This window comes from Lepus europaeus, chromosome 1 (assembly GCF_033115175.1).
Source record: "Lepus europaeus isolate LE1 chromosome 1, mLepTim1.pri, whole genome shotgun sequence".
Lineage (NCBI taxonomy): Eukaryota > Metazoa > Chordata > Mammalia > Lagomorpha > Leporidae > Lepus > Lepus europaeus.
In genome coordinates this window covers 102,666,869-102,694,285 of record NC_084827.1, presented here as the reverse complement: position 1 = coordinate 102,694,285, position 27,417 = coordinate 102,666,869, and the positions used below count along the sequence as shown (strand labels likewise).

Here is a 27,417-nt window from a genome sequence, read left to right as displayed (position 1 = left end):
CCAGTAAGTAGAACAGTCTAATTTTGGTAATTTCCCTTATCACTTCAAATCTAGAACTTCTGAGATTGTTCTCAGCTTAGTTCTCTTCCTTCAGTCACGCCTCCGAGTCATCGTTTCTCGCTCACCTAGGTTCCTAAAACACACGTCAGCGTGTGGCAGTTCTCTGGTTTAAAACACTGACGGAGCTTATATTGGAACAATATAGGAGATTTCTTAAGCTCCCCTCGCTAGACAGGGAGACACCCCCAACCGACTCGAGGCTGGCATTAACCTTGACAGTGCTCATGGCATACTAGGAGCTTAGTAAATATTCATTTCCTTATAGGATTTCACATGGGTAAATGTGGAGGGGCTCGATTTCTTTTCTGGCATATCCAAAATGCTCTCACACAAACTACATTTATTTTGCTTTTGTCAAACACGTAAGACTTAGAAATGCATCTAAATATCAGGATTACATGGGGTTCAATCCACATTATTTATTTCTTCATTATCCTAAGCATCTTATGAAACCTGCTTTGAAATGTTATCCTACAAAAATGTAAATGTTGAACAAAGTCAGGCATTCTAGTTCAGTTTGATTTTCCCTGTGCTGTTAAGATTCTGAAAACCAATATGACAAAACAAAATAATGAAGATCTACTTGATAACAAATGAGTTTTTCGCTGCACTTTATTAAATGTGCAAGGCCATCAGTTTGAGAATGCTTTCTTTCATACCTGTCCTATTTTAGTATCGTTCTGCAGGCTGCTTTGGGGACCAATTACTCCATTACATTATATCCAGTTATGTTGTGAGCCGAACCACCGTTCGTCTGGGGCTGTCTAGAGCGGTGACAATTAGGAGATGGAGAGAGGCAGAGGGAGATTGATTTCATATGTCACCGAAGCACGCTGCAACAATATGCCGGCGTGACTTTCAAAATGGCCTTAAAATATTCCAAACTCAGGGAGTTTCCTCGCTCCTGAGTGGGAGTTGACAGACTGTCTGGCAGCATTTGAAAGAGGCAAAGAGCTGATGTCTATATTGTGTCCTCTAATCACATCCTGTCTCTTTGCGGCATCCCTCCCCTTGGAAGGAGCCGTCTGTTTGTTGTGAGGCGCGCGCGCGTTTGTGTGTGTGTGTGTGTGTGTGTTCCCCTTGGAAGGAGCCGTCTGTTTGTTATGAGGCGTGTGTGTGTGTGTGTGTGTGCGCTCGCGCGCGCGCGCACCCGCGCGCCTGTGAGCATTGCCTCCCCCTGGTGCAGGGGCATGATTTCACCTCTCACTACCGGGAAAACCAAACGGAAGGACACTCACCCTCCCAAGGTCACCTAGAAAATTAGTGTAGTGGTCTGGGGTGGGGGTGACACAGAACCCGCGCGTCCCCACTCCAGCTTTGTGCTGGGCACTAAATCATGTTCCTTCCCTTTTGGGGGAAAAAAGAAAAAAGCATCAGTCCGCGGGGTGTGCGGGGTGGGGAGGGCAGTGAGAGATTAATCAGATTTCCTCTTTCCCGTACCTCCCCTCCCCCCTACGAAGCCAAGAACTCCGGAGAGCAGAAGAGGTGCCCTCTCCACCCCCGCCCCCACGCCGACACAAAGCGGTCTGGGCTCGCAGGGCTCCCGCCGTCCTAGCCCAGCGAGCCGGGGAGGTGAGCGGCGCTCCCAACTCTGCCCTCACCTCCAGCGGGTCCCGGGCTCCGCGGCGCGCAGGCCCCGCCCCCGCCCGCCCTTCCCCCACGGCCGCGGCCCGCCAGCCCCTCTCCCTGCTCCAGTCGGGCGCACCCACCCCAGATGCCGCCTGGCACCGAGCGCAGCCGCCGCCGCCGCCGCCGCCGCAGCCGCAGCAGCACTTTCCACTTGTATTGATCCCCTCCCCGCCCCGCGCCGCCTGCTCGCCGAGCGGAGCGCGGCCCGCGCGCCAGCCCTTGGCAGCCCCGGCGCAGTCGGGCACCGGGAGGAAACTCCTTGGGAGCGCCCTGTCCGGGGTGCCCTCTGCGCGCTGCAGTGTCTTTCTCTCTGCTCGGGAGGAGGAGGAGGAGGAGGAGGAGGAGGAGGAGAGGGAGGAGGAGGAGGAGGAGGAGGCGGAGGACGTCTGGTCCCGGCTGGGAGGTGGAGCAGCGGCAGCAGCAGCAGCCGCCGCCGAGGCAGCCGCCGCCGCCGCCGCCGCCGGAAAGGGAGAGGCAGGAGCGATCGAGACTTGGAAACCCCAAAGTGTCCGCGACCCTGCACGGCAGGCTTCCTTCCAGCTTCATGGGCAAAGTGTGGAAACAGCAGATGTACCCTCAGTACGCCACCTACTACTACCCCCAGTATCTGCAAGCTAAGGTAAGGGGGCGCCGGCCGAGGGGCGGCGGGGGCGCGCGCGGGGTCGGCCCGGGAGAGGCGCGCGGCGCCCCCCGCCGCCCCGGGCGGAGTTGATGGAAGGTTGCTAACTATAGCGCTGGCCTGGGCAGAGCCGCGCTGCGCTGGGCGGCGGCTTCCCGGGGCGCCGATTGCGGGGATCGGGTTACAGAAAGCCGCGGGGGGAGAGACCAGACAGGAAAGAGCCGCCAGCCCCTTCCTGGCCCGGGAGGAGGCGACGAGGGTCGAGGGGCCGAGCGGCGCCCTGCGCCCGGTGCTCCCCGGCCGGCGGCCGACGCCTGGGGCCCGCGGCGCCCGGACCCCCTCTCCAGGGCCTCGCCCACTGAGCAGTAACTCTTCTCTTCCCCGGGAGCGGCGCGGGGCCTCCCGCCCCCAGGGACGCCCCTCTACCTCGCGCGCGCGCGTCGACCCGGGCTGCAGGGCGGGGTGGGGGTGGGGGGCCGGGACGTTTTCCTGCCCGCCTCCGGCCCTGCGCGCCCGCCCCTCGCCTCTGATCTTTGTGCGGTGTGGCACTTCACCTGGTTACTGATTTCTACTTTTACGCTGGTGTTTTGGGTAGAAAAGTGGCCAAAGTTCACTCAGTGTTCATTGATGTCCCTTTGGATCTTTTCTGTGGCTTTTTAAAAATTTTTTGCAAAGGGGGAATAATGGGCAGATTTCAGCGCAGAGAAAGAAGTGAGTTTGTATTTAGTTAAAACAGGAAGAAAAAAAAAACACCTCATGTGTTTTACCACCGATCGATTTCCAGTGGTGTTTTCTCAAAAGTGGCCTGCATGCACTCTTGGGTTCCAGCAGCTGATGACATATAGCCCTGCCAATTGCGACCGGCTTGTGGGGGGCCCTGGCTACTTTGTTTAGAGGGCCTATCTCATATTCACTGTAAGAATGTGATGCCTTCTGAACTCATTAACAAAAGAAGGAGGAGAAGAGGAACAAAGTTGGGTACGTGAAGAGTGACGATTTCTGCTTTAAAAGCTTCTGCCACGGTTTGGAAGGGCGGAAGTTGGATGCAGCAAGCTCCTTAAGCCTTTAACATCTAGCACAGCTCCGCCTGCCCTTCTAGCTCAGAAAACGACCAGGTATGGATGCTGTGCCTGAACTTCCTTCGAGAGAGATGGTAACCATGACCGGCTGGCTGGCACACTGGGCATCACTGGCCTGGCTCAAAGAATCTCAGTTTCAGCCTTGAACTGTAAGAAAGTCTCTTACAATGTGTGTGGTCCGTGTTGCATGTACCTGCAACACAGACCTGTATTTGGCCCTGCAAAAAGGACACTTGTCAAGGCCAGGAATGTCCAAGCACTCCAGGGTCTCTTTCTCACTCCCCACATCACCCCCTCCTCACTTCTTGTTTTACTTTGAGTCACCAGAAAGCTGCAGGAGGGTACCAGCAAGGAAACCCATCTGTTCATTTCTGTGTGGTTCTGACGGGTTTGTTTTCAGGAACTTGGGAGATGCTCGATTTTGGGGGGTGCTCCATTGTAACTGTTCAAAGAAATTTTGTGGCATAATCAATGCCCTACCTTTTAGATGTCTTATATATTTAATGCACTTGTTTAAATTATGCAGCATTGGGTGCCTGAAAGACAACCTATTCAACACTTAACTATATGAATAATAAATATATACACTCAGGTGAAGAAGAAAATAAAAGCTGTGTTTCTACAGGCACATTTACCTTGGTAATTTTTATGTGCCATTAGTAAGTTAGAAACCAAGTACCTAACATTTAATATAGCTAATGCAATGCCATTTGGCTTTTTTTGCCCTGTAAATAATTGAAGAGAGAGACAAACGGCAAGAGCCTTCTCTGGTAATTAGGGTCGGATCCCAGAAAGCTTTAGGGCCCATTTTCTGAAAGTGTGCTTCCTGCATAAAGCATTTAATATTGATTTGTGTTACAGTAAATGCCATTCTCAAAACGTATTTTGCTGTTTCTACTATGAAATCTGAAATCCTAATACTCTGGGTCTCTTTGTTTCCAAAGAAAGGTACATATACTCACTTGACCTATATAGCATCGTATTAAAGTTTGGTAATGAAATCTCAATTCCCGATGGTAAAAGTATCTTGATTATCTCAGTAAGGGATATCACCTAAAACTGAGAAGTGATTAGATGCAGATTTTAGGTAAGCAGGGTTTGGAACATGTAGACTTTTTCTTTTCCTCTCTCTCTCTCTCTCTCTCTCTCCTCTCTCTCTCATATCTGTTAGTAACAATGTAATATGTAGTTTAAAAAGATAGGCTTTGTTTGATTTGTAGTTAATTTAAAAACAAGCATTGCCTAATCGACCTAAAGAGTTTATAGACTTCTTAGAATCTGCCAGATGATGCTTGCTTGTGCGTTTTAACCTTCCTGAAGTGTGGGCTAGAAAACGTCACTCTGTTTAAAGTACAGGGATGTGTTTGCTAGCCTGAGTTGTTTTGAAACTTTTGTCTAGTAGCTCTATCAAAAACCTAGGAATGGCATGGTTGTTTAAAAGTGGTATTAAACTTGTGATCAAGAGATACATGCAATTTTATTGAATCAAGAAGAAATAAATGGATACGATTTCTTTTCATCGGAAGGAATGGATGATACCAAATAAGGGCACTTGAAAATGACTTTTGTTCCCATTCTTTAAAAAGTTACATATGCCAAACCATTCTTCTTCTGCAGATGATCCCGGCAGAGTATTTTTTAGCTAATTTACTTTGTAATTCCCCTCCCTCTGCCAAATGTTAGCTACTTCTGCATTTTCTTAGCAACAACAAAAAATAACATCGGTGGGTCTATTTTAGAACAAATGACCGTCTTGGTATGCTTTGTGCTTAGAAGGAAAACACTGTTCACCAAAGTACTGCATCTGCATTCAACATAGAGTAAACTTGAGGGTGCTTTGAAAGGCTAGGGCTTGGGTGGCAATGTAGGAGATTATGTAATTTTCAGAATACCTTCGTGTAGATTTCAAGTAACCTGCTTTTACACACTGCTGAGATTTTTTTTCTTTTAATTTTCCAGTCACGATAATCTTATCGCAGCAAATTCTCTTTGTGACCTAACATATTTATTCTGAAATGTAGTTTGATGTATCTTTGTAAACATAAACACATATTGTTTAAAGGATTTTCTGGGTTTTAAAATGACTTGTGTTATATTATGAAAATTAAATTTAAATTCTGCCATTCTAACATTTTAACTTAAAGATTTGTATGTACACATTTTCAAGCAATGGCTGTAGTAATTTCATTTATTGTAAAGGCAACCCCTGGATCTTGGTTTATGTCAATGATAGTATAACATTCATTATTGCTAATGTATGTTTGCAAATGTTTGTGGGAATTGAAATACTTGTTCTATTTCTTTTGAAGAAATAATTAGGTAGCTGGATATTTTGTACCAACTGAAAGCACTTTGACACATTTGTAATCTTTATTCATGTATTTCTAAAATATGTTTCTATAAAACACATAAAAAGCTTTTAAGTTTTTCTGCATATAGCAGTATTGTGTCTATATTAAAGAAACCTTTATTTCTAGAACAAAAATTAATTTTAGGCTGTTTTGTATAAATGTATGGCAAGGAACAAATCTGAACATAGCTTCAAAATCTGAAAAATAATGAGTGATTTAACTCGGGATTCCAGTAATAAAGGATACCAAAACAAAGCAGTTTTTCTGAATCGAACCTTTATGTGCTTTTTATTTAATTGTAGCCAAATGAATATTGTGTTAAACAATCTGCCTCTCCAGAAATTAGCAGCCATGATTTTACACATAGAACTACTGAGAATAATAGACTGGCATACAGAGACAGAAGGTGCTTTGTATCCTAAGACATAACCACATTTATAAGGTGAATAAAATTTGCTTAAATCTCTCAATTTAGTAATACAGTATTTTGCACTGATGAATAAACGTTGCATCCTTACATGAGTGGGGCGTTGTGCCTGTCTGGAAAAGGTATTGCAAGATTCAAGCTCATGTAAACGTTGAAATGAAGATGCAGAATATAAATATATCATATCACATTTTAGCATCCTTCCCTTTGGGTAGCTTTCTGTTCTTTTGAATTTCTCATAATACTGTTATTGTGTGGACTACTTTTTCTATGTGGGCAGTCGAATGCAAAGGGCCTCGAAGGGAACAGTAGTGGTAAGTAACAAGAAGTAGGAAAGTCCCGATCATTTCCTAACAGTATAACTAGATATACCTTCCGTTTTTGGCAATCTTGACTTTGGATTTAAATTCAAATGTGGGCAATTTCCATGAAATACACTTTCAAGAAAAAATGTTAATAAACTTTACTGAAGTACTTCTTTGTATTTTGCTTAATAGTTTATTGAAGCTTCAGATTATCCCAACTTACTTAATGAGTACTAAAAAATGTTTAGTTATGCGTCCTTTAGTTAAAAACAGAAGGATCTTTTTTCCCTTTCTTTTTACTAAAGAGGGACTTACCAGAAAAGGAAATCACTTATTTTTTTTTTTTCTAAATCTGTTTAACCGATAAAAATCACATGAGAAAGATCCAGAAAGGAAGGATAAGTGCTCAGTAAAAATGACACAGTTACGGTTGCACATTGTTTATGGAGATGAGGAATTTCTTCTCTAGTTTGTTTTTCATTGGAACTCAGTTAACAGAAGTTTATTTTCTCCGGGCATGGTCTCAGGACCCCACTGCATGCCTCTCTATAAAGGATGTCAACACCTCCTGAGTTTCTTGCTTGATTCCTAGTACAGTAGGTGCTACGTAAGTGCTTCTTCAGGAAGCACTGTTGTTCAGGGGGAAAATGTGTGCAGAAATTTGTTATATCAGAAAAGTTTGTAGGCCAAAATCTACAAATATTATAATATTCTATCCTAAATTTTAGATGAAATCTCAATATAACCTTATTTGCATTTTGATTTATTTTATTACTAAAATGAAAACTTTCAAGTTGTTTAATGTATTAAATGAGATCTCTAAGAAGAATCATTTCAATTGGCTAAGGATTACATTTATAGAATCAAAAGTGATTTTTTGCATAATCTTTTTAAAGAATATGGGTGCCACAGGGCTGGCATTGTCATGCAGCCAGTTAAGCATCTGCCTACAACACCAGAATCCCCTATCAGAGCCCTAGTAGGAGTCACAGGTGCTCTGCTTCCGATCCAGCTCCCTGCTAATGTGCCTGGAAAGGCAGAGGATGATGACCCAAGTACTTGGGCCCCTGCAACTCATATGAGAGCTATAGATGAAGTTCCTGACTCCTGGATTTCGCCTGGCCCAGCCCTGGCTGTTGCAGCCATTTGCATAGTGAACCAGTGGATTGAAGATCTCTTTCTCTCTCTCTCTGTATTTCCCTCTGTCTCTCAAATATGTAAGTAAATAAATCTTGGGGAAAAAAATGGATGCCAGAGAAAGTCTCACAGTGGCAGTTTGAAGGGAAAGATGTCATAGAGAAGTGATGACACAGCAGGTATATGCCTCCATTATGTCCTACCTCAATCAGCCAGAGCCACTCAAACATTTTCTGCTTGATTTTCAAGAAAATCCCCTTTCTAGGGTATTCTAGATATGGCCAGAACATTTACTTCTTTAATGAATGATAACTAAAATATAAACTAGGGTTGATGTATTGAATATTATAGTTTTGTTTCAGTTACTGACTATTGCATAACCCTAAATGTGACATTTGGCCGCCTGGCTTTTGAATTGGGAAAGTATACTTTTTAACCCATTCTTTGGGATATTATAGAATAAAGCAGGAATATATTAAGTAGGTCTAAAGTAGAAAGGTTTTATTCAGTATGAAAGAATGCAGTTTTTATTTAAAAATTGGTAGTGATATGTTAGTTATTTAAATGCAACATCATAATATTTGGTAAGAAGTCAAACCACAAACTCGGAATTTGGACATTGGACTTGAGGATGTTATGTGGGATGACTTTAAATGTTCTTGTTTCTGTGCAGTATCATTTTCATGAATAAAATAGTAAGACCTGCTGGAACTTGGCTATGCCTCACGAACGGCAGCACTTGGATGAGAAAGAGGTTTACCACTGGGAGTTTGGTCAGATGACATACACAGCAAAACGTCTTGGAACCATGTGTGTTGAACACACATACAGATTTGATAATGGAAACTAAACATTTCTCAATCTGACATGTATGCAGGACATGGCGATTGTAAAGTGGATGGTGACGGCTAAGCCAACAATAAACTGAACATGTATCTCCAGTAATCTAATTCCTTATTTTTGTTTAATGTATCTTGTCTTTTTAACATAATTATATGAATATTTTAATTTTTCAAAGAAGCACTGGAAAACAAGCATGTCAGGATGATGAGAGAGAAAAAAAAAAAGGAAAGGGCAAAAATCAGCATGTAGGCCTCCTAGGAGAGCAAATGTCTAATGCTGAGTGTGGCTGCTCTGCCTGCATTGTCGGCCAGCTAATTCTTAAATGGATGCATCTCATCTGCCATTTGAGAAGATGGAGGGTGGATTATATTCTTCTGGGTGATGACTACGTCTAAAGAGAACTCAGATGCTAATGTGGACAGTTACCTTGCTTCTACACCTGACACTGTAAACATGCAAAGATCAACATCCAGTGGGTGATCTCCTACAGTGGCAGTCGCATCTGTATTCTGGAATTAGGTGAGTTTTAAGCTGGAAGCTTGTTGGAAAATTATTGAAGCCCATAATGGGCTAAAGCACTAGCTAAACAAACAAATGAACAAACAAAAAAACAAAAGCCAAATAGTAGCTAATCAATCTTGTTTACCAACTGACCCTAATGCGCCATTCTCTGCACTTGACATTGGGAAAGGTTAGGGAGTGGAATATATGATTCCCACTTTCCTGAACCTCACAGAAAACCAGGGAAGACAGAGGACACACAACACAAGAAATCAGCAAAGGATATTGGCAAAAGAGTAGACCAAGGAAGGCAGCATAACAGCTGATGGTCTGAGTGACAGGGAATGTACTAAGATATGTGAGTGGGATTAAAAAGTCTGTGTGCATTTTGTCAAAAACAATGCTAAAGAAGCTACTACAACCCTGGGGGTTTCAGGAAGAAATCTGGCTGTATTTTTTTTTTTCTTATTTTTAAAATTTTTAATTAGTTTGTAACAGATTAAATGTGGTTGGTGGATACAGTTCTAAGAATATAATCATATGCCCTTCCTCCCTCTCTCCTCCCCATCCCCATTCACCCTACCACTGTCCCTCTCTCTTTCTTTCGTTTTTTTTTTTTTTTAGTTTTTGAGATAACATTTTAAATTTACATTACAAAAAAAGCTAATGCTTCACCAAATAAGAAGTTTAACAAGTAAAAAGCAAAAAGACTCTATGGAGAATATAGACAACAGCTGTATACAATAATGGAATGTAAAAGCATTTCACCCATATATAGTGAGTTTTAAAGTAATCACAGATCATTAAAACTATAGTAGTATATCATTCTTAACCATTGCTTTGACAAAGGCATAAAATGAAGTTTTACAAAACTGTATTTGCAGCAATACTGATAAACACAGGCATTTCTTTTTTTTTTTTTTTCTTTTTTTAAATGTTAACTCTTACATATAAGGGAGAACATGTAGCATTTGTCTTTCTGTGCCTGGCTTATTTCCCTCAAATTGCACCCATTTTGATGTAAATGGTAGAATTTCATTCTTTTTATAGTTGAATAATATTCCATTATATATATGTATATGATAATTATATATATCACATTTTGTTTATCCATTCATCTGATGATGGACACCTTGGTAGATTCCATATTTTGGCTTTTGTGAACGGTGCCGCTATAACTGTGGTGGTGCAGGTATCTCTTTGATACGTTGTGTTCATGTCTTTTGGGTATATACCCAGTAGTGGGTTAGCTGGATCATACGGCAAGTCTATTTCTAGTTTTTTTAAGAAATCGCCATACTGTTTTACACAGTGCCTGCACTAATTTACATTCCCACCAACAGTGTGGAAGTGTTCCGCTTTCTCCACATTCTCACCAGCATTTGTTCCTCTCTGTCTTTTGCATTTTAGCCATTCTGATATCTCATTGTGGTTTTGATTTGCGTTTCACTGATGGCTAGTGATGTTGAGAATTTTGTCATATATTTGTTGGCCATTTATATTTCTTTTGAAAACTGTCTATTGAAGAAATAAGGCTTTAAATGGAAGAATGAAAATTTATTGGGTTGATAATCAGCATTGTTTTGTATATTCTTTATGAATTATAATCCTTTTAAGGCTATTTGGAATTTTAAAAGAATACCATCTTTTTGTAGTTTGTCTTCATTTTGAAATTTCATGTTCAGTTACTGTATTTTACTTTGTTATTTTTTTTGCAGCTTTATGCTTATAAATGTGCTGTTAAACCAACCTCTTAGGGTTATAACAGGCTTATAATGTAATTCTCAAATGATGACATAATGGTTATACAGAAATGTTACTCCTAGTGTTCTGAAACATTTAAAATGATGTGCATTTCTCATAATTCATTAGCCTTGCTAACAGCAAAGGGGAAAAATAAGTTTGGGGTATTATGATGCTGCTAATTAGATCATCGCCTACAATCTATGCATTAATAATATGTCTAATGTGAGCTAGCATTTCTTCAGAAAATAACATTTAAAAAAATTATTCCTGATCTTTTGTGGATATCTCATTTTCGGGCCAAATCAAGCTTTAGTTCCTTCAAGATAAACAGTTACTCATCTGCAGCTGGAACCAAGGGCTTTAGGAGTCATATTGCCCTCCACCTGGCCTCAGTGTAGAACCCTGAATCCATTCCCCTGCAAATGTGAGCCCATTTCAGACAGTACTGGCCGTGTTTTTCTATGAGTTGAAAAATGAATACTTAGAGTTGCAGAAGTGGATGGCCATATGTAACTTGAGTTTCTTGGGGTGGAAAAAATCAAAGTTACCAAAAATGAATTTTATATGATAAATTTCCAGTATATTATCCTCAAGTAACACTGTACTTTTTCTGTTGCTAAATACCTTTAAAACATGATGATTTTCAGTTGCTGTTGGGAATTTGTTTGTCCTAAAGAACCTCTGAACTTCCTGTTACCCACAGAATTACAAGAAATATTTTCACAACTTATTTCAATTTCAGAGCAAATACTTCTTCATACTAAAAGTAAATTTCATTAGAAATTTGTAATACCATCAACTTACTTTTGTCTTTTCAAAAACAATTGGAGCTCATCACTAACTAGGTTTTTGATAAATACAGATGTTCATGAAATAAAACACTGCCAGAAAAATTTATTTGAAGTCATTCACTGAAATATTCCCAAGGTCCTCCCTGCCTTCCACCAAGCACAGCTCTGATTAATTTTAATGTTTGAAAAATGAAACTATATATATTTTTAAAAGGTGCCTAATCTCAATCTCTTTTTAGGTTTTATTCTACAGAATCACTTGCAGACTTTTATTTAAAAAACAATTAAACAGCACAGAAAGAACTGGCTACTAGATGATATTTTTCTTGTGTTCTATGTAATTTGCTCAATAATTGAGCGTATGTTGACTTACAAGTGAATTGTATTTGCAACAAATTTTATTTCAGACAGTTCACTTCTCAGTTGGTTATTAAGAACCTGAAACTCATTTCATATATAAATTTTCATACTTAGTGGTTGGGTTCTCCTATCTGTAAGAGTGTATGAAAAAAGTAACCCACTGGGGCTGGCACTGTGGCACAGCAAGTTAAGCCTCAGCCTGCAGAATCCCATACAAGCGCTGGTTCGTGTCCTGGCTGCCCCTCTTCTGATCCAGCTCTCTGCTAGTGGCCTGGGAAAGCAATAGAAGATGGCCCAAGTACTTGAGCCCATGAACCCACATGAGAGACCCGGAGGAAGCTCCTGGCTCCTAGCTTAGGATCAGCCCAGCTCCTACCATTGCAGCCATTTAGGGAGTAAACCAGCAGGTGGACAATCTCTCTCTCTCTTTCTCTGTCTCTCCGTCTCTTTTGTATCTGTCTTTCAAATAAATAAATCTTTTTTTAAAGAGGAAAAAATAAAAATAAAAATAAAAATCCACTTACACATACATATAATTCACATACATATTCTAATCTAGCATAGAACTATAGCGTTAGAACCTACCTTTGCTTTTTAATGTGTTTTCACTTTATTTGAAAGCAATAAAGTGTGTGTGCCCACACATATGTGCACATACACAGAGGGAGAGCGAGAAAGTGAGAGTGAGCGAGAGACTGATCTAACTGCTGCTGGCTCACTACTAAAATGCCTGCCATGGTCAGGACTGGGCCAGGCCGAAGTCAGGAGCCAGGAACTCCATCCTGGTCTCTGGTGACAGGGGATCAAGTACTTGAGCTATTCTCTACTGTCTCCCAGGATGGGCACTAGCAGGAAGCTGGAATGCAAAGCGGAGCTGGGACTTGAACCGGGCACTCTGACATGATACCACCCTTAGCAGAGTGGTAAGGCAGGCTTCCTCGCAGTCCTTGAATAGGGATTTGGGCTTTTAGGACCGAGGAAGGGGTTTCCAGAAGGTGGGGGGTGTGGCAACCCTAGGGAAACCTAGGGAAACCTAGAGTTGTTGGTCGGACCTTGGAAACCCTCCTTCCCTAAGCGAGCGCGGCTTCTCTGTTTTCTCGTGCCAGTCTCACCAATAACCGCTGTCTCTCTCCCTCCCCATCAGAATTTTTGGGAGCAGCCTGATGGTTGCTTGTAGCACATTTCATCCAGGCCTCAGCAGTGGCTACATGATTGCAGCCTCACAGCTTTTCCTTCCTCCAGCCTTGAATGAGGCCAGCGTCTCTTGAGGCTAGTAAGAATAAGGAAACAAAGAGGCAGAGGGAAAACCGCGCCTTTTCATTGCTTTTCTCTGATTCCCTGGTTCACTGATGGTTTGTAGTTCTTAGGGGAAGCCCTGGCCTCCTTGAATTCCTGATGGTTGCACGCGTTCCTGTTCACCTCAAAGCTTTGCCTGGACTCCGCCTGTGGAGCACGGGTTATGAATCCCACCGTGAGAGGAGCGCAGAGCCTGAATCAGTCTGTGCCTAGAGAGTGCTCAGACCAGTGATCCCTTTGCTCCTGGATGGTGGCTCAGCAGATGGTGGGTGAGGAGCAAGGCCCAGCAGTTTGTCAGGTGGGCGTGATGGGTGGCAAATGCGTGGTCCTGTCCAGCCAGAGTTTGGACAGTCACAAAGTGCTGCCTTTCTCTCTTCTCCCCCACTCCTGCTCCCAACTTTTCTTCCTGCACTGAGAGCTGAGCCACTCTGGACCCACCTCTTAGCATTAACAGATGTCTGGTAGATTCTCGAGGCGTGGGCATTACATGTCAGCAACTTTCACTTCGTCTGCTCAAATCAGTGCGTCTGACTTAATTTAGCTAAAATAATATTTACTAACTCGTTTATGAGTGTGAAAGACAGAGAGACTTGTCTGTTGGTTCACTGCCCCAACTGTTTGCAACATCCAGGGCTGGGCCAGGCCAAAGCTGGGAGCTGGAGGAACTCAACCTAGGTCTCCCATGTGGGTAGCAGAAGCCAAACTAATTAGTTGAGCCACCACCTGTTGTCTCCCAGGCTCTGCACTGGGGGCGAGCTGGACCTAAATTCATCACATCTTAACTGCAAGGCTAAATGCCTGCCCCTTTGCTCACTGCTACAGATTATCATTAAGAATTTGCTAACTACAATTATTCCTTTGAGTCAGATTTTCTTTTCTGATTCTTGATCCAATTTTATATGGAAATTTTAAATAAAATTTTATTTGGTAATGTATAAGTGTGTTATAGAAGCACAGACATGATGTAATACTCTGAATGAAAGAATATATAATTAGCATCATAGAAACTAGTTTGATGATAAATGTGTATTTCTAATGAGATTAGAATTTAAATATGATATAGTCAAATGCTAAGCTGCTTACATTTTTCTTAACCTGTAGTAAAATTTAAAGTCACTTATACCATTTTCCTAGTTTTTGACTATTGCACTAAGCAAGTCTTTATTTAAATTAAACACAAAAGAGTTACATGTTTTCTCATGTGCAGTAAAAATGGTGTATTTGTAACATGGCAATAGTTTCTCAGATTTTAATTTTAATGGCAGAAATCTTAAACACTGACTTTGATTGCATTTTTTAGGAAGACTAGATTTGTTTTTTAAACATACAAATAAGATTTGAAGTGACAGTGAGTGATACCCGGTGCTCTCTCCTACCCCTCTGTCACTGTCACAGAATTCAGCAGTACAGGATGTTCTTCAGAGCACGTCCTCTGAGCCTTCAGAATTTGATTTGACTGTGTGGTCTGGCGATAGCGTGTTCAGATAAGTGCATTGTGATAGGAATCTCTGTGTCTGCACCCTAATGAACAGCTGCTTTCTAGGGCGCCAAACTGTACCTTTCTGTATTTTTTCTTCCTTTGCCTCTTTGATTTGAATCTTGTCAAACCCTGCACGCAGGGTCCTTTTTGTTTGTTTTTCAGGATGCAGATGATCCCATCACCTTTTTTTTTTGTGGGGTGGGGGGAGCCATATTTTTCCATGTGAATGAGTGCACTGAGAATTTAACAGGAGTCTACAGGGAAGCACACAGCCATTTGTATCTTCTTTTAACAGTTCAGACATGTTATATTAAGATCGTGTAGTTGGATCATATAGATGAAATACCTAACACATGTAATTAAATACAGTCAATGCCTATTGATCCTGGAAGGCGCCAACATATGATTAAGGCAGAGTCGGAGCCATCATGGAGGATAGTGGGATTACTCTACTTGTTTATTTAAAATTTGTATTGAGGTGAGAAATACATACAGTATAGAGTAATACATTTTGATGTATAAGTCATGTGCTAGCCACCCAGGTGACAATATAACATTTCTAGCACCCGGAAACCAAACTTAATTGTACCCACCGAAGGTAACTGCCCATCTGATTTCTATCTTTGTAGCACGGTTTTGCCTATTTTTGTACTTCGTAAGAATGAACTTAAATAGTATGTATCTTTTTGTATTCCAACTCTTCTGCTCATGATTAATTTGATTGCTTCATTGATGTTATTTAACAGATTGATTCATTGATTTTATTCACCCAATTGCTGGCATTTTTTTAATTCTATGCAGTATTCCATCGCAGAATATACTACAATTTATTTTTACATTATTAGTGGGCATTTGGACTAAATGTGGGGCTAGTATGAGTGAACTTGTATAGTTATTTTTGCTTGTAGCATGTGTTCATTATATGTAGCTATGTAGGTCATAGAATATATGTATGTTCAGCCTTGCTAGATATTGTCAGTTTTCTACTCCTGTTAGCCAAGCCTGGGAAATGTCATTACTCTGCATTCTCACGAACACCTGTATTGTCAGTCTTTTTAACTTTAGCCTTTCTGATGAGTGGTGTCCCATTATGGTTTTAATTTGCATTTTCCTGATGATTAATAACACTGAGCACTTTTTCATGTATTTGTTCGCCAGTTGGACATCCTCTTGTGAAATCTCTGTCAAGGTTTTTGCTCACTTTTTAAAAATAAAAATTTTATTAGGATACAGTTTTCATACAGCACCACTTAACTTTCTGCTCACTTTTAAAATTGTCTTTTGTTATTGGTTTGTAAGTTTTAAAATACATTCTGAATAAAGTCCTTCATCAGACATAAGTGTGAGAATATCTTCATCTAAGGTTCAGTTTTTCCTTTCACCACCTGATTTACATATCTTTTAATAAATAGAAGGTCTTAACGTAATGAAATCCAGTTTGTTAATCTTTTAGGATTTTGCTTTTTTGTGTCTGTTTAGGAAATCTTTGCTTACTTTAAAGTCAGGAAAATACTTCAGTTCCTACAAGAAGCTACATGTTATTTCTCACATTTAGCTCTGCAATCATTTCTGATAAATCTTTGAATCTGGTGTGAATAGGGACAAGATTTGTTTTTTCTGTCCACGTGGATACTTAATTGTTCACCACCATTTACTGAAAAGACATGCCCCTTTCCCCCTTTGAATTTTAGCATGGCCTTTGTTGTGACTCAGGGGGACCACTTGTGTGTGTGTGTGTGTGGCTCTTTTTCCGGACAATTGTGTTGGTCCCCGTGTATCCTTGTACCCATACCATGCTGTCTTACTTACTGTAGCAATGCAGGGAGTGTATGTTCTTCAAAATGATGTAGTAGCTATTACAGATCCTTTGCATTTTGCTATGTATCAGCTTGTGAATTTATTGGAATGACATTAAATCTATATATCAATTTGGAACAACTTGGTATCTTAACACTCATGACTTTTCCAAATTGTAAATATAGTGTGTGTATCTCTTATTTATTTCTGAGGTTACCACTTTCAAGTAATTAATAATAAAACATGCCAGGAAGTTATTGTTTTTCAATGTTTATTAAATATGTGCAATGATTTCTTCAATGTCTACAGTTTGATAATTTTTTTTTTTAATTTTTTTTTTTTGACAGGCAGAGTGGACAGTGAGAGAGAGAGAGACAGAGAGAAAGGTCTTCCTTTGCCGTTGGTTCACCCTCCAATGGCCGCCGCGGTTGGCGCGCTGCGGCCGGCGCACCGCGCTGATCCGATGGCAGGAGCCAGGTGCTTCTCCTGGTCTCCCATGGGGTGCAGGACCCAAGCACTTGGGCCATCCTCCACTGCACTCCCTGGCCACAGCAGAGAGCTGGCCTGGAAGAGGGGCAACCGGGATAGGATCGGTGCCCCGACCGGGACTAGAACCCGGTGTGCCGGCGCCGCAAGGTGGAGGATTAGCCTAGTGAGCCACGGCGCCGGCCTACAGTTTGATAATTGACATAAGCTCTGTGAATAAAATAATTCTGTTGAAGAGAGAATATTTATTATCAGAGATAAAAATTAATTTTGAAAAGCAGCTTGCCAATGGAATTTCCCCTTTAAAAGCAGGCGACATTCTTTTTGACTTCTTGAATGCATCTCAAAATATAACTGTGTTTCCCCTTTCTGCTCTTTTTTCTGTTTTCAAGATTGTGTTTATTTGATGTTGTTGTGATGCTCCATCCCCTCTTATATTTATAAACTTTGTAATAAATCAAAAATGAGTCTGCTTGGAGAATTTGTGGACATCCTGTGTGATTTTTAAATATGCCCTTGATATTGTGAAGATGCAAATTGGGAATCAGTGTTCATATTTATTTATTTATTTATTTGAAAGGCAGAGTTAAAGAAATCTTGCACCTGCTGGTTCACTCCCCAGATGGCTGCAGAGGCCAGGGCTAGGCCAGGCTGAAGCCAGGAGCCTGGAACTCTGTCCAGGTCTTTTGGATGGGGGTGTGGGTCCAAGCACTTGGGCTGTCTTTGCTTCCCCAGGTACATTAGCAGAGAGCCTGGTTGGAAGCAGAGCAGCCAAAACTCCAGCTGGCATTGAGATAATGGGATGCCAGCATTCCAAGCAGCTGAATTCTAAGCAATGAAAGTGCTGCTCCAAGGGCTTCACTCTTTCAGACTTTTTTTTTTAAAGATGTCCTAAAAACCTTATATATTTTTTTTCATTCCTTATATTTAAGGTTTTAAGCTTTGATTGTTGTCATATTCAGCCAGCCAAAAACAACTACATGGAACCTTCAAAGCTTATTAGTTCTGGCTAAGTTAGCCCCGATGAGTAGGAGGTTGAATAGATGACTTCTGAAGTTCCTTTCAACTCTAACTTTTATGATTCTCAGAATTTGTAACAGCCCAGCATCACCACAGGTTAGAATTGGAAGGAACTTTGGGATCCTCTGATCAAAGCCACTTGTTTTGCGGATGAGGAAGCCTTGCCAGAGTGAAGAGACAGAGGGAGGGGAGCTCTGGAGAGGCAGAGAGAGGGGGCAGCTGCGGGAGGGCCGGAGGTGGGCAGCCAGGACCTTACTGCTCCTGTCTGGTCCTGCAGAGGAGAGGAGCAGGTAGACCACACACGAGCCTCAGCAATCACTCCAGGAAAACTGATTGCAGACTTTGCATGGGGTGTGAAGGGGTCAGTGTGAGCAGCTGGTGTCTGAACTGGAATGGCTGGTGGTCACTCTGTCTGAGCTCACCCAGCAGTAATGGCCAGTCAGACCTCTGTGGCCACTAGTGTGGCCACTTCTCCCGGTTGGCTAAAACAGTGTGCAGAGCTTGCTCTGTTTTGCCGTCATATTTCTAACATGAAACAGATCAGCTGGATGGGCCAACATGTGGGCCCTGTGCATCCTTCATGGCTCCTGGGCAACTCACAGTATTTTTCTGTTTCTGGATTCTTCCTTTACCACATTCCTTAGGGTATTTGTTTTCTTAGTCTAGGGCCAAAACCCTCTGACTTTTTCAGCATGCCTGGAGCTTTCCTACATTGGCAGGGTAGATTTCAGGCTACATTCTCCCTGAGCCTTCCACCATCCTGCCATCACTACCTGCTGTAACCTGCTGGTCAACACCCCCCCCCCCCCACCCCCCGCCCCAAAACAAAAAAAGAAAAAGAAAAACCAGCCAGGCTATCATTAAACACCTGCTGTATTTGTTGACGTCAACCTTGTTGTTCTCCAGCTTTATGGGAACTACCTTCTGCCTAGGACACACCACTCTGCACTCTTCTGCTTTCCCTGAGCTGTTTGAACAGGGTTGGCAGATTGGCAGCCTTTGGCACTCATCATCCCATTAGGCTTAAGGAGCTCTGTTTTAGTCAATTATGTGGATAACCTCAGAATAACAAAGTGCACAGTAGGTGGTCTCGAGAAGCCCATTGTGCCATTTGGGCATAGCTTTCCCCCTGTGCTGTTTGGCTCACGTGCTCATTAACTGTACCAGCTGACAATGTAAAGACTGGCTGTGTGCCACACGTTAGGGAAATCAACCACGGGGGGAGCTAGGATGTATTCATAAGCAAGCAAGAGACTGATTTTTCAACAGTTTTTTCCAACAATTTGCAAGTAAATTCAACAGGGAAATGTTCCCTTAGTTCCTTTACAAAAAGGATTATTACAGGTTACAAACTCTGACAAAATGTATAATTTAGAGTTAAGCCACCAAGAACCATGACCTATTAAAGATTAACTAGATATTAAGAAAAATGGTTTGTGAAATAATATCTTAAGCCCATTGGAAAGAATTTTATTTTATTTGATCTACACTCAACTTCTTAGGATTGCATAATTGAGTGAAAGCAAACTCAACCATAGCTAGATTTGTTCCCTTTTCTTTTTGTTTATTTCTCATTGTTTCGTGTGTCCTCTGTCCTAGTTAGTTCAAAGCTTTTTTTTTTTTTTCCTCTCCTAAAATTGTGTGTGACCATAACTGGAAGCTATGAGATAGATACACAGAAGGAACTGACAGGAAGGACTGTGGGCGATGTAAAATCCCGTTATCTGTAAGAAAACCGAGTTGTATGTGGACCATTATTACTTGACAGATGTCATAGAGTGGTTTCCAGGGACGTGTTACATTTAAAGGATGGGAAGAAGCCTGCCTTTGTAGACAACTTAGATACTTTTTTAGAGAGCGATTGACTGCTTGGGCTAAAAGATTCTTTCGGTTGGGATCGAGGGAATCAGCATGTTGAGGCAAAATATTTTGCTGTTATTGATATTCTTAAAGAAACTAGCTGTTCTGAATCTTTCTCCAAACAGCAGGAACCTTGCCTTTGGATTTCCCTTATTGAGTTCATTTCCAACAGTGTAAGATGGGTCTGTTTGACAAGTTAGAAGGTCATATAGGGTGCATTTTTGTGCAGATTGAGAGTGTACCCACTCAGTCAGAGAGATTTACATTCTAAAAGGAAAGTGAAGGTTCAGTTAAGCTGATGAGGACTTGTTATCCCTACAAACACAGGAACTTTCCTTTCCGATTGATCTGAATTTACTTTGCTAAACGGGAAGTTTCCTGTCTTAGTACCTTTCGCCTAACTTTCTCAACATTTTAAAGAACACACAGGCAAATGCAAGCGGATCTGTCCAGGTCTGTGTGGGTTGTGCTCGTCCACAGCCTGTGAAGTCTCATTCTTAGGATGTTTAAAAAATGGAGACATTAGAGTTTACTAATTTGATTTTTCTTTTTCTTATTATATTTTAACTTCCACTAAGTGGCATTTCATTTAGACTGCAGTGTATAATACATTTACGTTTAGTATTCGGGAGTAAAGGACTGACAAAATCAGAAAGTATCAGGAAAGGAAAAGCACAGCCTGAGGTTGCACGTCTATGCTGCGACAGTTTAGGGTAGTGTGTTGTGAAGTAAGTTGGGTACCGAGGGACCTCCTTCACAAGAATATAGGATCCTTACAGATGGGGTCTATATGTTGTTGAGTTTTGTGCCTACTAAAATGCTTTGTACACAGCAGGCACTTCGGTATTTATTGGATTGAATTTGCTAACATGCCGCAGAGAAATATGAGGCATAGATAGAATTCTTTAGGGATGCCGTGCTGTGGCTTCAAATACATAAATGATGAAGATAAAAGTGTGCTTTTAGTCTAAATTATCAAATTAATGTTCTCAGTCACGAGCTTTACTATTGGACTTGATCATTATGTCCTTAAAGGCAACCACTGCTGTTAAGCCTGTTTGTCACTGTCACAGAAGCACTTCATGAAGTACAAAAACAAAACAGTCAATGACGATCTTAGGTTAAATATAGTGAATATAATGTGTGTAGAAATGGGGGTCCATTAAAATGAAAAATTTCTACTCCATGACCCTAACTTTTAAAATAGTATGTGAGTAAGGCATTATAGAGAGAAGACCATTGAATATTTTAAAAAAATCAAAATATAGGCTACATTCCCAAAGACTGTGTTTCTTAGGATTAGCTGGCATTCTCTTTGGGCCTAGAATTGTGTCTGGCAAGAATCCGTGCTTTTATGAGCTGCATGAGTCGGGATTCTGATGGGAAACACGTGGCATGCTCAAATGTGGTATTCACGGAATGTTTACTAAACAAGAATGTTTACAAATGTGTTGGCAGGACTTAGGGAAACTGAAAACAGATACTGACATGTTCTGAGGCCAATCAAAGATGGGCGCCTTCACTGTGCAGAGTGTGGAGGGCAAGGTGGGAGCGGTTCCCAGACCTGCAGGAGTGGCCCTGGGCAGAGGCTCCCTGACAACAAGAGATTGCTTGGCCATCAACTGAGGATCAAGGCCAGTCCACCCCACCAGACAGCCCTGACTTGGCTCCCACCCTGGGTCTCATGCCAGTGCTTCCAGTCAGGAGCAATAGGAAGCTGGAGGGAGGAGAATCCTAGGTTTGCAGGATCTGCGCTCAACCTCCCAGGGCAGCGAAATAGGCAGAGAAGTTGGAGAGACAAATGGAGGTGTGGGGTTGGTAAATTTTATTGAATACATGGATGGCTGATTACTATTTTTCTTAAGAGATAGTCTTGTTTCTTTCAGTTAATAAGATTGTTTATTTTCTTCTTTAAAATCTGCTAGTATTGGGGCCAACACTGTGGTATAGCAGTCTGCAGTGCAAGCATCCATATGGGCACCGATTCAAGTCCCTGCTGCTCCACTTCCGATCCAGCTCCCTGCTTATTTGCCTGGGAAAGCAGAGGAAGATGGCCCGAGTGCTTGGGCTACTGTACCCATGTGGGACATCTGAATGATGCTCCTGGCTCCTGGCTTTGGTCTGGCCCAGCCCTGGCCATTGCAGCCACTTGGGGAGTGAATCAGCAGATAGAAGATTCATTCTCTCTCTCTCTCTCTCTCTCTCTCTTTCTCTCTCCCCCTCCCTCTTTCTCTTTTTTTTTTCTCTCTCTTTTTCTTTGCCTCTCTCTCTCTCTCTCTTTCTCTGTAACTTTGCCTTTCAAATAAATTTTAAAAAAAGAAGTAAGCTCTGCTAGTATTGCTCGAGTAAATGAGATAAGCAGCATTTGGTGAGTGCCATTCCATGCAAAGCATTTTGACAGGCCTTTTGCTATTGATAGTGGAAGACTTTCTAAGAAAATTAGTGGAGTGGTACCTTGCTTTCCATATAGAGAAATCTCTAAAATAACCAACCAAGTGGTAACACTGAATACTTTGAAGTGACGTTAGAAGGTAATCCAGAGCGTGATTTCAAGTGAGTTTGGAAGCTTACTATCTAAAGCAATCCTTTGTTGCCGGTCTGCCCGGTAGAACTTTCTGTGATGGTGGAAGTGTGTTGTATCTCACTCTCTTGTTGGTGGTCACTGACCCCATGGGGCAGTAAAGCACTTGAAATTTGGCCACTGCAACTGAGAAAATGAATTTTTGATTTTCAGCCTCCTGTGGCTCGTGGCTTTCACATTTGTGCAACTTAAGAGACTATGCACTTTCTGACTTACTTTTTTATTAATCTATTTTGAAATAAGAGATTAGATCTCATGATTTCAGATTTTCAGATTGCTGGCCTCTGTCTGTAGGAACCCTGCAAATACTAGGGACCAGCATGTAAAGGTACAGGATAGCAAAAGCGACTATATGGAGCAGGGCTTAAGTCCTTGACTAATAAAAGCAAAGCAAAAACATACAAGAACTCTTTCATGATTTATGGTATTTGCTTTAGGAAGGTAGACTATATATCTCTTAGACTGAGTTGTAGTGAAAAATAGACCACTAAGTCCAGGAATCCTCATTAAGAGAGGCTACTTAAATTAAGAAAACAATAAATTTATTTCTATGATACAGTTATTCTGGATAGTTGATCCCTAATTCCCACACTATTTGCTTCCAAATATAGGCAATTGATCGCAAAGAAGATAGGCAAAGGGTAAAGATAACGAAGCTATGTCTGTGGCTAGAAGAAAGCATGACTGATTATGTGTTCAAGGTGTATTTGTCTTCTGTTTTGTGTGTTCGTACTTCATGGCATCATTTCATTTTTTTGTTGCTGTTTTCTTTGGATTCCTTTTTTTGTTTTGTTTTTTAAAGATTTATTTATTTATTTGAAAGTCAGAGTTACACAGATAGAAAAAGAGAGGCAGAGAGATATAAAGGTCTTTCATCCTCTGGTTCACTCCCCAAATGGTTGCAATGGCCGAAGCTGTACCCATCTGAGGCCAGGAGCCAGGAGCTTCTTCCAGGTCTCCCACGTGCATACAGGGACCCAAGGACTTGGGCCATCTTCTACTGCTTTCCCAGGCCATAGCAGAGAGCTGGATCAAAGTGGAGCAGCTGGGACTTGAACTGGTGTCCACATGGGATGCTGGCACTACAGACAGCGGCTTTACCCACTAAGCCACAGCACTGGCCCCTTATTTGGATTTCTTGAGATCTATATCTATATCTATCTATCTATCTATCTATCTCTCTCTCTATCTCTCTCTCTATCTCTCTCTATATATAATTCAAAGACATAAAGCACATTCACATTGTTATGAAGTTATCACCACTCAAGAATTTTTAAAAATTTTAGAATCAGAGAGAGATTGAGAAACAAAGAGACAGAGTCAGAGAGAGCCACAGAGAGAGACAGAGACAGAGAGCTGCCATCCACTAGTTCACTCCCCAGATGTCCACAACATCTGGGGACAAAGCCAGGAGCCAGCAGTATGATCCAGGTTGCCCAGTGATTTGTGCGTCATTGCTGCCTCATGGGATCTAGCCGGAGGCCGGAGTCAGGAGCCTGAGTTGGGAGTCCAGCACAGGTACTCCCTGTGGGATGTGGGTCCCTTAGCTGCTAGGCTAAATGCCTGTTCCCCTCAAGAATGTTTTTTTGATCCTTAATATTAATGATTAAAGCGGCGAGTTTCTAGTTTCATGAGTTTTGTTCTGAAAAGAACAGCAACAAAGTCCCAGGAGGTCTCCTCTGTGTCAGTAAAGAAGCACCTGCTGAAATCCTCGCAAATGACATTGTAGAGTGGGAGTGAATTAGCAAAGCTTCTTCATCAACATGCGCAGAAAGAAGTTGTTGAAAATAACTTTAAAAATGAAAGTGTTACTTTAAATGGGAAGATGCTGTTATTTTGCTTAGTCCCATTTTGTTTTTGAAAGAATTTTGTCAGAAACTCAACTATAACCCTACACACACACACACACACACATATATGTATCATTTGTTTGTTTATTTGAAAAAGTTACAGAGAAGGAGAGGCAGAGGCAGAGAGAGAGAGAATGTATCTTCATCCTCTGGTTCACCCCCCAAATGGTTGCCTCGGCCAGGGCTGGATCAGACTGAAGCCAGGAGCCAGGAGTTCTTCCTGGTCTCCCACATGGCTACAGGGGCCCAAGCACTTGGATGGTCTTCTGCTGCTTTCCCACATACATTAGCTATTTTGGAAGTGGAGCAGCTGGGACTCCAAGCCAGCACTCATATGAGACGCTGGCTCTGCAGGCAGCGACTTTACCTGCTGCACTACAGCCCCGGCCCCACAGCTGACACTATAGACTTAACGATGCGGTGTGTTGAAGACTGTGCTTGTAATGTAGGGGTATGCCACACTTTGGGACTCACCTTCCTTTAATATGTTTTTCAAGTTTGTATAATAGCATCCAGACTTAAGCTGACTTTTCTTTTGTTCATTTAATTGAGTCTTTAAGAAGATAATAACACAACAATGAAACTTTTAACTTACTTTTATGTGATAAAGCCATAATTAACTCATTATGTCTTAGGGAAATATAAAGGGTAAAACCAGCATTCTTCCATAACCTGAGTTCATCTTATTTGTTGCCATAGTAACCAGATAAACACTAATAAAGCCAAAGGGGCAACAAAAAAAGTTTCTCACATAAATTGTGTTGAAAATCCTTCATGGGACTTTCAAAAAATAGGTTATCTGAGTAAAGGAAGAAAAGACTGAAGCAATGGCAGAGGGAGCAGCCTTATTTGAATGTAGAGGGATGAGGGGGTGGAAATCTGTGTTGCTGAGGAAGAGTTTTAGAGCAGCCTGTGCTGGTATTTTATACCAATTATGTGCAGCTATTGCTTTGAATAAATTTTGCTGCCCTGCTGAGATTTCCTTTTTACAAATCCTGGAGCAATTATAAGATGGAAGTCTGGAATGTATAAACAATGTCCTTTGAACAGTAAATGAGCCTCATTCTTGTAAAACTCCAGAGTAGGAATGTACTACCTTTTATCCTATGGGTCTCTGCCTTTTCCTTCCTCCTTAATCATAGCACAGAAACTAGTGTCTCCTGCAAGAGCGTACAAAAAATGATGATTCTTTTTTCCCGTAAAAATACTTTCAAATGATAAATTCCATCACAGTAGCAAACATCTCTCTGTGGCTATAACATAATAACCCATGTGCTTATTAATGATACCTGTTCCGTCCAGCTATTGATTATTTATTCCTGTTACACTTGGTTATTTTTCTGGCCTTCACACGTGCATCTGTGGTGATGGATGACCTTTTTCTATAGACCTGGAAACAGAACACCGGACCCAGTCAGTGTGCATGGAGGGGAGGGGAGGGTGACACCCTGAGAGCGTGCCAGGAGGCTGAATTTCCAAAGGGCAGCAGCTTGTTTTATGTGACAGAGCAATCTGCACTAATCATGGCAAACAACATACAAAATACTAAAGAGAAATCAACTGTCACTTGGAGTTAACTGTAAAAAGCCTGAGCTTCATTATTTTGCTAAACTTACAGAGTGTATACACCGTTTACAATAAGGCTGAGAGGGTTGCCTAGCATTGGAATATATACAATTAAACAACATAGTAGAATGGCCTTTTATGTCAGCACTGCTAAAAGACTGCCATTATACTCACATGATAGTCATTCTTGGAACTCTTAACATAAACAGAAATGGAGAGCATTCGTCTGTAATTCTAAGTGCATGCAGGATTTTATTTTATTTTATTCCTAGGAACCCCCATGAAATCTAAAGATAGTAATAATAAAGGGATCACCAAATGAGAAATATTTCTTTGTCAAAGAATGTAAGACTTTTATTTTGTTTGCAACTGATCCACAGAGTACCCAGCTCATTGGACTTTTATTTAAGCTCATTTAAGCAAAGGAGATTATATTTAAATTAACTGCAGACTGAATTTTATTTTTTTTGAAAAGAACACTGGAAATTAAGATGAAATACGCTTCATGGTTCCCTCTTGCAGACATTTTCTAACAAGAGCAAATACAAAGTGACAACACAATATTATAGGTTAAAATGAAATAAAACACAGGCTATATTTCAGTACACACCACCGTTTGTTAAAGCTAGATTAGGCTAACAGTAGTTATTGTGAGACCAACAAGGTTGATCTTTCAGTGCTGATGGCAATATAAGAGGAAACGATACACAGCTAAAGCATTTTTTTTCCTGAGAAAGCTAGAAATAGTTAAGAGACTGATTTATAGTTCTGTCACACAGAAATATAAATGTATGTTTTTAATATACATATTGGATTCTCCCTGAAGTATTTTTTGCTGCCAGTTTTCCAGGGATGTTTGGCGTTATAATTTTTAAAAATAGTTTACGTTGACACCAAAATAAAACATAACGGTGTCATCTGACACAAAAAAAGGCATGACTCAATACCGGGAGGAAGATTTGAGCTCAATTTAGGTCTCTGGAGCCAGTGGCTCCAGCAGTTTTTACCTTCATCTTCTAGACTGTTGTCTAAAGTGTGGGAATTTGTTAAGTATCTTTCTAGAAAGTTTTGAACTGCATGACACAGAGTTTACTTATCATATGGCAAAAACAAAATAATACTGTTGGCCAGATAGATGGGGAATTTGCAGTATGTTTGAATGACTGAGTGTTAGTATAGTGCAAAATATTCACAAATTACCTTAACTCTCATTTTCAATAAAAAATGAAATATTTGCTTCCCTCTGATATGACATGAACCTTGTAGTTTCCAGCTTTCAATATGGATGGGTTTTTGTTATTTACTTCCTTTTTAATATAAATCCTTCTCCCTACTTCTCAAATACCTAGTGGGTATTATTAAGTTGGACCCACGGATTTCCCAAATGTGGTTTGATTTCTCTTTTTGAAAGTGAGAGGAGGGCTTTTTTGCGTACTGCTTGTCAGTGGTAAGAGATCAACTAATTGCCCAATATCCCTTAAATAACTAATGAGTCAGTTCTTAGATGTATGTATGTGTTTGGGACAGTGAGAACAAGATAATCTTCAAACATTTGTGAATTACTATTGGTTTGATTTTTTTCAAGGAAATACATATTTCAAACATTTTCCTTTGACTAATTTTTCTAAAATTT

The 27,417-nt window shown here is 41.2% G+C and overlaps 1 protein-coding gene across 5 annotated transcripts in view; it reads left to right on the top strand.

Moving 5' to 3' along the window:
• The first annotated feature begins 2,078 nt into the window (after positions 1 to 2,078).
• The window catches only part of RBMS1 (RNA binding motif single stranded interacting protein 1), a 237,981-nt gene continuing 212,642 nt past the window's right edge, over positions 2,079 to 27,417 (top strand). Inside the window, exon 1 of one of the 5 annotated variants that reach the window (XM_062187272.1) lies at positions 2,079 to 2,308. In XM_062187272.1, coding sequence (XP_062043256.1) covers positions 2,234 to 2,308 — 75 coding nt within the window. In that variant the 5' untranslated portion in view covers positions 2,079 to 2,233. The remainder of the gene's footprint in view (positions 2,309 to 27,417) is intronic. The other 4 variants (XM_062187264.1, XM_062187255.1, XM_062187277.1 and 1 more) reach the window with 4 other exon arrangements.